The following is a 16,515-nucleotide window of genomic DNA, read 5'->3' as shown; positions in this document are numbered from 1 at the left end:
ATTGAATATTGTGCAAATCTTCCCCTTTTAAATACCAACTCCCTTTAATTAAATTTTGCATGAAAATTTGAAATTGTGCAAACGCAGTTTCCTTTACAAAACTTGCCGTTTGCACAAAATTGAATATTGTGCAAAGCTTCCCCTTTAAATATATGTTTTCTCTCTTTTATATGTAAATTTGCACAAATTAAATATTGTGCAAAGCTGCCTTGTAAAAATATTTTCTCTCTGTAATATGTGCAAACTCACAAAATGTAATTGAATAAAAATGACACGGGCAAAGTGGTTTGAAGAACAGTCAGGACCTAGTCAAAATCGTCCCCTTCCAAGTTACGCAACAACGGCGCTCTCTCCTGTGACAAATTCCGGGAACCCAAAAATAATTCTCGGAATTTGTCGCTAACAAAGGGAGAGCTAGGCCCGTTGGTCCTTTAAAAGGCGGACAACTTGTGCAATTCGGCAGAGAGCCAGCAACGATCGGACCATCAACATCTCTCCTGGACTGCCCTGACTGCCTTCTTCAAGCCTCTTCTGCCCTGGACCTTCACTGCAACCTGGCCTTCTTCTTTCTCCCGGCTCCCTGGTGTTCATCAAGAAGAAACTGTCACAATAGTCGAAGCGTCCCTAGTCAGGGCGCAGGTTCCCCCCTACCTTCCTCCCCCCTGCCTTATACCTTTCTCCCACATTTTCCCCATTTCTCCCTTTTCCCTATATTTTTCCCCATTTTCCCCATTTTTCCCTTTCGTAATTTTTCCCCATTTTTCCCCATATTTTTCCCCATTTTTTCCATTTTTTCAACATTCTCCCTACCTTTTCCCGACCTTCCCTTCCAAGGCGTCGAAGCGGCCAGCTGGCCACTCCCGCTATATCGTCTGTGCGGCCGGCGACTACAGTGCCGTCCCGTACATGGTCCTTCGAGCCGCGATCGCCTCTTCACGCCTTCACTCCTTCACGCCTTCCAGTGACGTCCCAAGATGCCGTCCCTGCGGAGTGGCCGCGAGGCTTCAGCCTCCACCCCAGATTCACAACCCGACGTGGAGCTGGTGACAGGCCCTCACCCCGCCGGCCCTGCCGGCCCTCACCCTGCCGGCCCTCACCCTGCCGGCCCTCACCCTGCCGGCCCTGCCAGCCCTGACCCATCCGGACCTGCCGCCCCACGCGCTGCCAGCCCTGCTGACACTCACTTTGCCGGCCCTGACAGCGCACCGTCCTCCGATGCAGAGGAGGATTCAATCACAACAGAGGAAACGGTCAGGCAGCTCCGGAAGGCGAACCGGACAATGAGCAGGCAGCTCGCTGTGCTGCTCGCAGCCCTCCCCACCGCGACGCAGTACCTGCCAGGGGCGGACCCCCCTGGCACCCACCTGGGCGCCTACCCTGGTGCGGCCCCTGGTGCGCATCCTGCCGCCTACCCTGGTGCGGCCCCTGGTGCGCATCCTGCCGCCTACCCTGGTGCAGCCCCTGGTGCGCACCCTGCCGCCTACCCTGGTGCGGCCCCTGGTGCGCATCCTGCCGCCTACCCTGGTGCGGCCCCTGGTGCGCACCCTGCCGCCTACCCTGGTGCGGCCCCTGGTGCGCATCCTGCCGCCTACCCTGGTGCGGCCCCTGGTGCGCACCCTGCCGCCTACCCTGGTGCGGCCCCTGGTGCGCACCCTGCCGTCTACCCTGGTGCGCACCCTGCCGCCTACCCTGGTGCGGCCCCTGGTGCGCATCCTGCCGCCTACCCTGGTGCGGCCCCTGGTGCGCACCCTGCCGCCTACCCTGGTGCGGCCCCTGGTGCGCACCCTGCCGCCTACCCTGGTGCGCCCCCTGGTGCGCACCCTGCCGCCTACCCTGGCGGGCCCCCTGCTGCGCCCGCTGCTGCGTATCCTGGCGCCTGCCCTGGCGAGCACCCTGGCGCAGCCCCTGGTGCGCACCCTGCCGCCTACCCTGGCGGGCCCCCTGCTGCGCCCGCTGCTGCGCATCCTGGCGCAGCCCCTGGTGCGCACCCTGCCGCCTACCCTGGTGCGGCCCCTGGTGCGCACCCTGCCGCCTACCCTGGCGGGCCCCCTGCTGCGCCCGCTGCTGCGCATCCTGGCGCCTGCCCTGGCGAGCACCCCGGCGCGCCCCCTGGTGCGCATCCCGCTGCCTACCCTGCTGAGCGCCCTGGCGGACCCCCTGCTGCGCCCGCTGCTGCACATCCTGGTGCCTGCCCTGGCGAGCACCCTGGTGCGCCCGCTGCTGCGCATCCTGGCGCCTACCCTGGGGGCGGGCCCCCTGCTGCGCCCGCTGCAGCGCATCCTGGTGCCTACCTTGGCGCACCACCTGCCGGTTACCCTGGCGCCTCATCTCAGAGCTTCTCGCCGCTGTTTCCCCCGCAGCCGACCGCCGATGAGACTGCCCATCACACCAGCGAGTGGGTCCGACAAGGCGCCGACCCGTTCCTGGCACAGCTGAGCACCCTGCTGGCTGACGCCATCCGCTCCACGCGTGCCCAGGACAGCCCTCGTCCCTCAGTAGAGGAGGACCTTCGGATGACCGCCCTCATTGCCCGGCAGTCCACCGCCAAGGACCTCCCCATATTCTCAGGCGACCCCCTCGAATGGCCGGCCTGGATTGCGCAGTACGAGCAATCCACCTCGACCTGCAAGCTCACGCTGAGCGAGAATCTTATACGATTGCAGCGTGCGCTTAAGGGGAAGGCGAGGGAAAACGTATACTCGCTCCTACTGAACCCGGACCGCGTGCCCGAAATCATTTCGACCCTGGAGGAGCGGTACGGCGGATCGGGTTCGATAGCGAACCTGATGCTGGACAAGGTGGGGAAGCTGCCCTTCCTGTCTGCCGAAGCCACCTTGGAGGAGATTGCTGACTTCTCCGGGACAATCCAGAACCTGGTGGCTTCCCTGCGGGACTTGAGGACGGGAGGCTACCTCACCAACCCCGCCCTGCTGGCCGACATCACTGCCAAGATGCCATGCACATTAAGGATGGCCTGGCTGCTGGAGCTGCGGATGCTGGGGCAAACAACCCAGTCCACCATCCTCCAGTTGGCAGCATTTCTGAGGGGCGTCGCCGGCGTGATCCCGGTCAGCGGGATGGTGGATCCCTTGAGATCCGGCAAAGGGCGCCGGGAACATGTGCTGGCCAACGCTGTGGCCACACCGCCAGAGGGGAAGGCCAACCGCCCACCACCACCCGTAGTGAGAACAATAAACAAAAACAAAGTGAAAAGTGCGTGCGCTCAGTGCGGTGAGCCACACAGAACCCGGGAGTGTCGCGAATTCATTGCGAAATCGCTCTCCCTCCGGTGGGAGACAGTGCGTACTAACAATCTGTGCCGCAAGTGCCTGGAGGCGCACCACTCCAGGGACTGCAAGGAGACAGTGTGGTGTGGTGTGGGTGAGTGCCGCTACCCGCATCATCGGCTGCTCCACCGGGAGACGGTCGCGGAGGTAAACCTTTGACGCCAGACAGTGGACAGCCGCGTGCTGTTAAAAATAGTGCCGGTTGTGTTGCGGGGCCCCACGGACGGGGAAGTGTCAACGTTCGCTCTTCTGGATGAGGGATCCACCATCACCCTCATCGACGCTGACACCGCAACGCAGATCGGCGCACGCGGCCCAGTCCACAGTCTGCGGCTGCACGGGGCGAAGGGGATGTGTACCTCCGACGCCCGCTCCCAACGCGTGAAGCTGACGATCCGGGGCGCTGGATTGGAGCCCACCTTCACCATCACCGCCCACACAGTAGCTGACCTGAGCCTGCCGGAGCAGCGCGTTCCTGGAAGACGCGTCACCCCAAAACTCTTGATCGGGCAGGATAATGCCCACCTTATCGTGTCAAGAGAGGTCCGTGAGAATAGCACTACTCGAATAGTGTCACGGACCGCTTTGGGGTGGATCGCCCACGGAGGCTCGAGCCTCAGCAATGACGGGCCAGCTACCACACTGGCCCTTCAGTCGGAGACCGCTGCAGATGCCCGCCTGAGGGAGTTGGTGACATCCAACTTTGCCGTCGACTCCCTCGGCGTCACGTCTGCGGCGAGAGTCAATGCCATGGACACAAAGGCCATGGCATTAATGGCAGAAACCACCCGCCCCCTACCTTCTGGGCGGTGGGAAACTGGCCTCCTGTGGAGACACCCTGACGCCACACTACCCGACAACCGGCAGTGTGCGCTGAAGCGGCTCCAGTCCCTCGAGAAAAAGCTCGCAGCGGACGCAACCCTGGCAGCGGCGTACAATGACAAAATGACGCAGCTTGTCGCCAAAGGCTACGCCAGACGCCTCTCCCCCAATGAGGCGTCGCTCCCTGCCCCACGGAAGTGGTATCTTCCCCACTTCGCCGTCACCAACCCGAACAAGCCAGGGAAGATAAGGGTTGTGTTCGACGCCGCCAGCCGATGCCGAGGGACGTCACTTAACGACCAACTGCTCACTGGCCCTGACCTGCTGTCCTCTCTCCTGGGGAACATCCTCCGATTCCGGGAAGGCGGTATAGCCATCGCCGCCGACATCCAGGAGATGTTCCTGAGGATCCAAATCAGGAAAGAGGACCAGTCTTCGCAACTTTACCTGTGGAGGTCGCCGGACCGGCAACAGCCGGACACCTACCAGCTGGCGTCCATGATGTTTGGGGCTACCTGCTCGCCCAGCAGTGCCCAGTACGTGCGGGACAGGGTGGCCGGTCAGTACGAGCACCAGTACCCGGCCGCCGCAGCAGCCATTCGTTCACGGTTTTACATGGACGATTACCTGGACGCAGTGGACAACCCTGACGAAGCTGCTGCCCTAGTCCGAGACGTAAGGGCCCTCCTTGCAAAGGGAGGGTTCCACCTTACGAACTGGGCCTCAAACAGCCTGGACGCCATCGCCGATGTGCCCCCTGAAGACCGCGCCACCTCCACGGTAGCTATCAGCAGCGGGAGCAGCGAGACCGAGAGGGTCCTGGGACTGGTGTGGGACCCATCTACCGACCGCTTCATCTACACTTTCCTGGAAGCGGCCAGTCTAGAGGAAGCCACACGGCCTACAAAGCGGCAGCTCCTCTCCATCGTGATGAAGATCTTCGACCCGGTGGGCTTCGTCTCCTGCCTCACCATACGGTCGAAGATCCTACTGCAAGCCGTGTGGCGTTCGAGCGTTGGATGGGACGACCACATCACCTCGGAGCACGCTGAACGCTGGAGGGACTGGATGAGCCTGCTCCAGGAAAGCAGCGTCTCCATCCCACGACGGTCGCTCCGACAGAGGTCAAGCAGCGTGACCCTGCACCTCTTCTGCGACGCCTCGGAGCAAGCTTGCTGTGCCGTCGCCTACTTCGTGGAGGAAGTGCAGGGCACCCTAAAAGCCACCTTCATCGCCAGCAAATGTAAGGTGGCACCTCTCAAGCCGCTATCCATACCCCGCCTTGAGCTGCAGTCCGCACTCATGGCGGCCAGATTGGCCAGAACCATCCGGTTGGAGAGCCAAGCGAGGATAGCTTCAACCATCTTCTGGACGGACTCGACCACAGTGCTGTGCTGGTTACGCACCGATCCGCGCACGTACTCTGCGTTCGTGTCCAACAGGTTGGGCGAAATAGATGAACTCACCTCCATAGCCAATTGGAGGTGGGTTCCCACCAAGCAGAACCCGGCCGACATCGGCACACGGGACTTGGAGCTGCCCGACCTGTCACTCCAAGGAAGATGGTTCAACGGCCCCGCCTTCCTCACCACACCGGAGAGCGACTGGCCAAAGGAGCGCACCCTCACAAAGCCAGACGACCAGACCCTCGAGACCCGGGCCCGACACTACGTCGGGCACATCACCACAGCCGGAGAGGCCCTACCTCTGGTCGAGAGGTTCTCGTCATGGCACCGGCTGATCCGGGCTACAGCGTGGGTGCTACGCTTCATCAGGCGCTGTCGGACGGGCCCAAGCCGACCCCCTGAAGGCTCCTTACGAGCAGACGAGCTGACGGAGGCTGAGCGCAGATGGGTGAGAAGGTCCCAAGAAGACGCCTTCTCCACTGACCTGCACACCATTCGTCGCAGCCAGGCGCTACCTGCCGCCAGTCGTCTCGTCAGTTTGGCCCCCTTCCTCGGACCTGATGACGTTTTGCGGATGGGCTCACGGCTGAGGGAGCTCACTGGAAGCACGAGCGTGGCGAAGACCCCCGTGATCTTGGATGGCTCCGATCCGTACGCCCGACTGCTGATCCGCCACTACCATGAAAAGGCGGACCATCCAAGCACGGAGAAAACTGTGGCCGAGATCCGGTGCAGCTTCTTCATCCTGCGCCTCCGTACCATCAGCAGGAAAATCAGCCATGACTGCCCCACCTGCCGCTTACGACGGAGCAAGCCCTCTCCCCCACTGATGGGGGTTCTCCCGCCGACCCGCCTGGCGCACCACGTCCGCCCCTTTACACACTGCGGACTGGACTACTTCGGGCCGATGGAGGTCACCGTCGGCAGACATCGGGAGAAGCGCTATGGAGCGTTGTTTACCTGCCTCTCCACCCGCGCCATCCATCTGGAGCTAGTGGTCTCGCTGTCTGCCGACTCAGCGATTATGGCCGTACAACGGATGACCGCCCGAAGAGGACAGCCCAAGGTGTTGTACTCGGACAACGGGACGAACTTCCGTGGTGCGGACGCGGAGATTCGGGATGCCACGGCAGCCCTGCAGCAGGATGACAGGATGACGGACGCCATGGCTACCAAGGGCATCGAGTGGCGCTTCATCACCCCCCTCAGTCCCCACATGGGGGGAGCCTGGGAAAGGTTGGTGCGCTCGGTGAAAAGAGCCCTGAGCGCCACCTTAAAGGAGAGGGCGCCAAGGGAGGAAACCCTGCGCACAGCATTGGCAGAGGCTGAGTTTGTGGTCAACAATCGGCCACTGACTCATGTCTCTGTCGACCCGCGGGACGAAGAGCCCCTCACCCCGAATCACTTTCTCATGGGGTCTGCCGGGAACCGCCCGCATCTGTCACTCTACGACAGCAAGGAGGAGGAGGTATGTCTCCGTCGCCAGTGGCGTATCAGCCAACATCTCGCCGATATGTTCTGGAGGCGGTGGCTCCGTGAGTACCTCCCCACCCTGGGTGCCCGACAGAAGTGGCACCACCCGACTGCCCCCCTCAAAGCTGGAGACTTGGTGGTCATCTTAGACCCCGCGCTGCCACGCAACAGCTGGCCGCGCGGACGTATCATTGAGGCCATCCCAGCTGCCGACGGCCAAGTGAGGACAGCCCGGGTCCAAACAGCCACAGGAACGTACACCCGCCCTGCTGTCAAACTCGCCCTCATCCTCCCCGCACCAGCACCAGCGCCCGCACCGGCACCAGCACCAGCGCCGCCCTCTACAGCACCCGGACCACGGATGCCGCATGGGAGCCACAACCCCCAGCGGCCCAGGGGAACCGGACGTCGAGGACGCCGCCGACCTACACGTCCGGACCGCTAGGCGCAGCCGTGACTGCACCGGGGGGAGAATTGTACCGGACGTACCTCCACCGACTTAAATTAATTTTAATAAATCTGAATTTACGCAGAGGCAGTTCCTTTACAAACTCACCTCTGCGCATATTCGAATTTAGGCAACAAAATTCTCTCTATAAAAATCTGTAATCTTATCTGCACTTGTGTAAAACTATAAATCTTATCTGCTGATTAATAAATAAAACCACGGGGTCAAGCAGTCATCATTATAGACAAAAAACAAAGGCTTGACCCCCCAACACCCTCTTATAAATTAAATACCTATCATCTGTACAAAACATGGAAGATTTGCATGAAATTTTGAAATTGTGCAAACGCAGTTTCCTTTACAAAACTTGCCGTTTGCACAAAATTGAATATTGTGCAAATCTTCCCCTTTTAAATACCAACTCCCTTTAATTAAATTTTGCATGAAAATTTGAAATTGTGCAAACGCAGTTTCCTTTACAAAACTTGCCGTTTGCACAAAATTGAATATTGTGCAAAGCTTCCCCTTTAAATATATGTTTTCTCTCTTTTATATGTAAATTTGCACAAATTAAATATTGTGCAAAGCTGCCTTGTAAAAATATTTTCTCTCTGTAATATGTGCAAACTCACAAAATGTAATTGAATAAAAATGACACGGGCAAAGTGGTTTGAAGAACAGTCAGGACCTAGTCAAAATCGTCCCCTTCCAAGTTACGCAACAACGGCGCTCTCTCCTGTGACAAATTCCGGGAACCCAAAAATAATTCTCGGAATTTGTCGCTAACAAAGGGAGAGCTAGGCCCGTTGGTCCTTTAAAAGGCGGACAACTTGTGCAATTCGGCAGAGAGCCAGCAACGATCGGACCATCAACATCTCTCCTGGACTGCCCTGACTGCCTTCTTCAAGCCTCTTCTGCCCTGGACCTTCACTGCAACCTGGCCTTCTTCTTTCTCCCGGCTCCCTGGTGTTCATCAAGAAGAAACTGTCACAATAGTCGAAGCGTCCCTAGTCAGGGCGCAGGTTCCCCCCTACCTTCCTCCCCCCTGCCTTATACCTTTCTCCCACATTTTCCCCATTTCTCCCTTTTCCCTATATTTTTCCCCATTTTCCACCTTTTTCCCTTTCGTAATTTTTCCCCATTTTTCCCCATATTTTTCCCCATTTTTTCCATTTTTTCAACATTCTCCCTACCTTTTCCCGACCTTCCCTTCCAAGGCGTCGAAGCGGCCAGCCGGCCACTCCCGCTATATCGTCTGTGCGGCCGGCGACTACAGTGCCGTCCCGTACAACGAGACATAGGACAATACAATGCTCCGAGCGACCTGACATTCAGATACACACATAGACTACCAAAACACATCCTCATGGACCATGACCACATATGGCACATACCAGAACTAGACGCGGACGAATAGCGAGCAGTAGGTATTTCCTAAACTCCCGACCTTCTTCCCAAATATATAATGTTTATATATCTATTTATATATTTATATAATATTTTATAATTTGTATGTATATGTATGTTTATTTTCTATCTTCCCATAAGTATATATTAACATAAAAACAGACACACACACACACATCTCAAAAATGCAGGACATCATATACCGATGTTACTGAAGGCCGCAAACGTTTCAAGTTGACGTTCGGCCGCTCCTTCCTGGGTAAGGTTTTCTGCGATTTTCCTTACTCCCAACGGCAAATGCGGAAGGACTCCAACAAAAGGGCGCAGCCAAAATTTCCTCCCCATTCCCAACACAACACAAACAGACACGTATGTAGTATATGGCCGCTGTAGGTCGCCGCTGGTGCTGATGCTGGATGATGATACATGCAATTTTAGTAGGGTTTTTAGGTAACAAATTTTTTCCCTACCGAGAAAATACAAGGCCTCTAAGTCTATAAAAGCCAGGTAATATTTAAATAAACCCATATGAGGTAAAAATTGTGAGGCGCATATGACGCCGTTCTATTTGTATAAAGAACATTAACTTTAAACTCAGTAAATTTAAATGATTCACCACTTCATGGAATATAAGAATCTAGAAAATAAAAAATAAAAAAAATGTAAAATTTTATAGCGTGTTCATAAAGGCACACTTCAGTCCATTCCCAACATTACCAACACATTACCCGACATTACCGTTGGCAGCGCTCAAAATAGCATCATGACCGAGGATATTCGTTTATGAACTCTACTTATATGGCCATACGGAATAGGAAAAACAATTTTATATAAAATCAATATTTACCATTTACCAGGGTTTGCATTTTCGTAAAGTTTTGAACATGAAATGGAAATGTATCTTCTTGTTAAAGATTCAACTAAACCTCTAAGCGTGTATGCTATATAATACTACACAACAAACCTCCAAGCTTATTTGCTATATAATACTACACAACAAACCTCCAAGCGTGGATGCGTGTATACCAACACAAACTATAAATTTCTCTATCGATTTTTATGTTTTATTTCTTACTTTTTATACGCTAAATCCCGTTAATACTAATTTCGTCGGCTCTTCGAGGTGGCCAGAAAAAATTGTTAAGATTTTGATTTAGAGGTATTTAGGGAATTTTAATTAGAAACTAAAATATTAAAATCGATTTAAAAATATATGTATTTTGGGAAATAAGAGCATTTTTGATTAATTTGCGATTTATAACGAGTTTGTATTAAAGTACACTTCATACCAATGGCATAAGCTAAAAGGAAACTATTCCGCCTACCGAGATACTGCAGCGAAACGAAAATCATGTATTGTTTAATTTTTTTTCTCATTCACACGGAGAAATCCGGTTAACAACAGGAATGCAGGCCGTTTCTATAAACTTTTACTAAATTCCCAATGCATCGGGACACGTATTTATGCACCTGAATTTGCCTTTATAATAAACCATGACGAAATGTGGAAATTTTTCCATTTTTTATGAACACGTGTTCCTACATCGTCATAATACATTCGTATTTAACTAAAAGATTACTAGGAATCAATCCCGTTTTAACCAGATTACGAATAATTTGAAGTTATTCTTAATAAATGAGCAATATTCAATTTTAGTAATATTCCTCCGTGCTGGAGGGACGAGTACACTCTTTCGGAGTACTTTTCCGCTACCTCCGACTACGCAATCCAAAAATACTATCATAACTTCCATGACTGCCAGGATGGATTCCCCGGTCAAATATTCAAATTAACGACTATTTCCAAAATAAACGACGATATTAATTAAATTTATTTTTATTCTATGAATTGTTATTTTGTTTCCTGAAATATGGAATGTTTTGCATTGCACTACTCCTGCATACCTCCTAGTATAAATTATTATTTAAAAAAGGTTCGAATCAGCGACGCAAATTCCATAGATAGCTACCAGATTACCAAGTAGGTAATGCAGAGGATATTGGTATATAGTTGACTCACCTAAAAGTAACGTTAGCAGTCCTGTCCTCTCCCAGTCTTGCGTCCCGGAGTCTCCAGTTGAGTAGTATAGCAGGTGCGGGCCTGCCTGCGGGTTCTAGCAGCCTGCCGAGCACGCGGGGGCCCACGGCCACCTCCCGTGGGGCACCGCGCCCCAGCGCGCCCCTCTCCACGAAGAGCCCCGGGACTCTGCCCGTGTCCTCTCCAGAGTAAATATAATTCGTTGCGTCTCCTTTGTATACTTCTCTTCTCTTCACGCCTTTCCTGTTTTTACTATTTATATCGTTATTTTTACTTTCTAGTGACGGATTATCATTATCTACATTATCAGTTTTGACGATTTTTTGGTCGACGCCATTTTGTGGTTCTGTTTTTGAATTATTTACAACGCTCGCCAGTGTGTGTTGGCTTTCGGTTTTACCTACAATAGTATTTACATCGATTTCTTCGTTTTTGGGAATTTTTCGATTATGGCTATCATTTTCTAATTTATAATCATCTAAAATTTCGTTTTGAGTGTCTTCGCTTAAGTTCTCCCAAACCGGAACGTCATTCTTCTCTGTATTTATATCGTAATCGTCCAGAGGCAGTTGGTTCGACGCGATCGTTTTGTTCAGCCTTTCGGTGATAGGTTTCCTCTTGTCGGTGTCGGGAAACCGATGGTGTTGGTGGTAGGAAGGCTGTGTGGGAGGTTTCCTCTGCTGATGGCTGATACAGACGAAATCCTCTTCATGTGGTATTGAGAATTCACCCCGGTCTTCTCCGTCGACTAGTGATTCGAGGGAGAATATCTCCACCAGTTGGTCTCCTCCGAGTCGTATGAGGGAAACTGAAACAAGAAGAGAGATTCTTTGTCAATTATTGATGTGGAGTTAGATTATGTTAACTGTGCAGTTCTCAGACCTCTTAGCAAATCGATCGAAAAACATTGGGTAGGATTCATTTGAATGCGAGGAAAAGATATTTACATATTTCTTTATATAGAACGTAGATCTTGGGTAAAACAATTTTTGGTATATGTAGTTCGTACGTAGGGTGCTACTTGTAATGAAATATAATGTTCCTATAACAGTTCTGTGGGCAGGGTTTAATATCATAAGGTACACAAGAGTGGTTACACGTAACGATGACAATACTGACACTAATCTCGACAACGAAGTGTCAACAGTACTAGACAATGGTATTTGGAGCATACTTTTTGCTTATCATGTGCTAGTGTATTGTAAATATATAATTTATTTATGTATTTTCGTATATAAATATAACACTAAAACTGCTACCTTTACAGCCTTGAACGTGATAATCGATTTGAAACCTTTGCGGTTCAGCTTAATATTTTCTTTGTTCATGAAATATTTCCCACTTATTTTTAAAAGAATGTACCTGCCCTGCATGTCATGTACCTACTTATAACGGGAGGTTGTATTGTTTTTTCTTTGAAGGCATTTGTGCACAAACATTGCGAAAGTGAAATTTTCTTATAAATTAAGAACTTAATATGTAACTTTTTACACACTACTAATATTATTTATATAGTGATGGATGCAAAATAATTTATTTTATTTCAATATAGATGCCACAAAGTGAGTTTTCAATTATTTTATTTCAATAATGATACCACAAAGTCCATTTGCTACTATATTATTCCAATAATGATGCCACGAAGTGAATTTGCATTTATTTTATTTCAATAATGATGCCACGAAAAGATTTTGCAATTATTGAAGTTCTTAATAGTTTATTTAAAACTTTAACATTTTCTACTAAAATCTATATTAATGTACCTGCAATGAACAAATTAATAGAAAATATTCTATACATTTTTCTACGCATACCCTTATTAATACCTACAATAAACCAAATGACTATAAAATATTATATAGATTTTTTTTACTTCAACCCTTATTAATGTACCTACAATAAACCAATTTAATAGAAAATATGCTTTAGATTATTCAACAAAAACAGTTACTTTAATATATCAGAAAAATTCAAAATATCAATAAATTCCAAAATTGAACACCAAGCATATTCAAAATACTTTCCTGTATTAACATATTTTCAACTTTTTTTTAAATTTAAAAATTACCGAAAATATTCATGAACATAAGCTTAAATTGAAAAGAATCTATTCATTTTCTTGTAATTATTATTTACAGTATTTTATTACTTACATGACTTAATTGTTTGTGAATGAATTCTCTCATCAAACACAAGAGACTTGTCTCTTTATGATGAGGAAAAGACATTATTGTTTTTTCTTTATCATAGTAGAACATGGAATAATTTTCATATTTATTTTAAAAAAATACATATATGAACTAAATAAATAGAAAAAAGGGTTATGTTGACATCGTCAAAAATGCAAAGTAGGTAGGACTCAAAAAGATAATGACCTTCATCCTGAAATTACGTAGTGTGTATATGTATGAGAATCTTTATTTCATAATAATATTTCAATCTTTATTGTTCTTTGAAGCTCTGTCTGAAAGACAACAAAAATAAGCTTTTATTTATTCAAGCCAAGAGGTCTGATAGGAATTAAAGTTGACAGCACCCACCTACTTTGATTTAAATAAACGTAACCAAATAAACAATCCACACAATTATAAAATGTTTGAGCAACCGAAAAATAAAACAAAAGAAAATTAGTAAATTTGAAACGGTCCATAGAGTATGTACATTGTACATACAAACTATATCTGTATCTATACAGCAGTGGTTCCACCGCCCCCGCCCCCGCCCGACCGCACCCTTCTTCCACCGCCCACAGCAATACTGGCGATATCGAACCGAAACATTTGTACAGTCTGTTAATGGAAAATATTCATGAGCGTTATCTGAGAGGAAACGTTTTGCATTTTATTTGAAATATTGAAATACTGAAAATAGGCATAACAGGTTTCTTTGTGCCTTGGCTTTTGTTACACTGTTATTATGTTGAGTTTGGCATGAAATGATACCGCTGGAAATTGCAAATTATATCTGACACCAATATGTTTAAATTATGTATGTAACATTCTAATTTTTATTATTGCTAAATAAATTAAAACAAAATTAATGTTTCTAAATTTATTAGAGAGGACTAACTAGATATTACTATATCGTTAAGGTAAAGCTATAAGAGAAATCACTATTTAGATTAATCTTTACTACAAATCGGTATAGGTTATCAGTACCAAAAATATACTATGGATACATTGAAGCTTGTTCTATCGCTTGGCTTGATCAGAATTAAAATAAAATTGTTAATTACGTCATGAAAAATATAAGCGTAAACTACTTAATAGATTTCGACAATTAGATCGCGGCAACGGACAGACGTCAGATCATTTTTTAAACTTTTTTATTAATAAAAACAGATGTATTATGGCAAAAAAAAACATTTTAAATTTTAATTGATTAAATTGTTTTATAAATTGCATTTGTAAAACGGTTTTTATAATGATTCTAGTGGGCCGAGGCAGACGTTGTTCTGCCATAGACTGCCTTTATGAAGGGAAGTTAAATGTTGGGTTTGTATGTGTTTTTGGATGAGAAATCAGAAAAATTAAATTGTCGTTGAAAAAATATTCTTAGATATCGACAACAGCGCCATATATCGGGTGTAAAACGATTCTATATTTCAAGCTGGAACCAACCATACACTTTCATTGAAATCGGTTGGGCGGTTTCGGAGATTAGTGTGTACGAACACAGTAACACGTGATTTTTATAAACTAAAAGTATGTAAGGTCTTTTTCTGCAGCACATCTTTTTATAAAAAAGATATAACATAATAATAGTTATAGTAAAATATATTTAACTAATGTATAACCGGTCAATGGCTTATTTGGCATTGCGGCTGGGTCCCACCTGGCGTCTTGAGTTCAATTTATCGCCTGGGTAAGTCCTTCATTCTTACTGTGATGGTAGTGGGAGTTTTTCAAATATTGTCAGGTTATTTGCAATTCGGGAATGTTATGATTAACACTTCCTATGGGAAGGGTAGTTTAACCTCTTACGCCGGTCCTATTTGAATGGCGAGATATGCATTGCTGTTCGATAATTTTTTAGTCATTTTTATAACAATCTCTTTGTAAGGGTTCCAACTTCCAACTATATGTATATGTCCTAAAACGGGAATTCCTCCTAGTTGGGCAGTCAAAGTATTTTTTATCTACATGTGTCATTGTATCATCACCTGTACTAAATAAATAAATAAAAATAAAACAAATAAAAATGTATTTAATGAATTTGAACCAACTCTTCAACTTCTTGTCTTTTGTGTGTAAGAATATTTTACCAAAAGGAAACTGTGTATAAACCCGTAGAACGGGTAAGACGTCCTCCCACTTGTTGCACCGGAGATGCGGAAGTTTTTATTTGTTTTGTAATGATTTGTGAATAAAAAAAAATATAGTAAATACATACATTTTTTACAAATAAAACATAACTAAATGACTAAAAATTTACTTACACATATTACGTGTTAATAAGGCTAATGTTTTTTTAATGATTATAAATACATAAAAACATATCTAAAAAAAAAAAATGCAACTGTTGAAGTTAGAGAATTGTTGTCTGTTTACAAAAGTTGTTGAGGTGTCAACAAAACTCCGGCAGTATGCGTCCACCAGTTGAAAAGGGTTTTAGCAACCGTGCGGAAGCGTCAACGGAACAAGATCTTTCCGGGCGCTTCCTACCTATTGCAGGTTCGCCGCGCACGGCAAATGTATTATTTAACAATGACATACAATCTGAGTTCCGTGATTATTATTATGGAAGGAGTAAGAACAAAAATACTTTAGACTTTCATATTCCTATGATCGATGTTTTATCAAATGTTTCTGGCTATCACCCTTCAAGGGTGTTCAGTTAAACAATGTTTTCGTTTAAACAATATTTTTGTCCAAATACTCTAATACTGCGCACGAGCCGCCTAAATTTATTTTACAATGGTCATTTATTTAAAAATATCGTAACTACAACACTTTACTGCATACGAAGAAATGCTCGATTTAAAATCAGTACATATAAACAACATAAAGAGAAGAGGACCCAGTACTGACCCCTGTAGTACACCATAAAATAAATATATAACAAGATCACTGAAATTAAAAATATAATAAAAATCTGCCTGGAGCACAAAGTTATGATTTAAATTATTTGATTTGTTTGCGAACCTATTCTAAATTCAAGAGTACAGAATTTGCATAATATAAATTTATAAAATACAAAAATTGTCACAAAAATAAATAAGTACGTAATATTTATGAATTGGAAAGAAAATTACATCGAAGGGTAATTTTATCCTTTTTTTAACCTCGACAAGAAAAATAACTGTAACGATAAAAGCTAAATCAAATACTTTGTGTACAGCTAACGGCATTACGGCCATCATAAATCCTTTTTCATCGAGTTTTAAAAAGCTAGAGACCTGAAAGCCGCTAACATTGATGAAGGGTGTTACATAAAGGTTCACAAAATGCTTAAAGTTTCAAAGATTAAATTCATGTTTCGAATCACAAAAGCTCGTTTATGTTCTGATATGATCGTAATTCCCAACACAAGGTAAAAAAGGGCAATGACACGTCATTCGTTTTAATCCGACAATTGAATGAATGAATGCTAAAAGTTTACGCATGCCATCCATGAATAATAATATATGAAATT

At 47.0% G+C, this 16,515-nt stretch overlaps 1 protein-coding gene across 1 annotated transcript in view; it reads right to left on the bottom strand.

The window, feature by feature from the left end:
* LOC149422101 (uncharacterized) overlaps nucleotides 1-16,515 on the bottom strand; it is a 592,400-nt gene that overhangs the window by 375,200 nt on the left and 200,685 nt on the right. Inside the window, exon 4 of the mRNA XM_089633082.1 lies at nucleotides 10,864-11,689. Within this exon, the coding sequence (XP_089489208.1) occupies nucleotides 10,864-11,689 (826 nt within the window). The remainder of the gene's footprint in view (nucleotides 1-10,863; nucleotides 11,690-16,515) is intronic.

The sequence above is a fragment of the Hesperophylax consimilis genome, chromosome 7, assembly GCF_061612785.1.
Source record: "Hesperophylax consimilis isolate HC1 chromosome 7, BYU_Hcon_1.0, whole genome shotgun sequence".
Lineage (NCBI taxonomy): Eukaryota > Metazoa > Arthropoda > Insecta > Trichoptera > Limnephilidae > Hesperophylax > Hesperophylax consimilis.
This window is presented reverse-complemented; position numbering and strand designations above follow the sequence as displayed.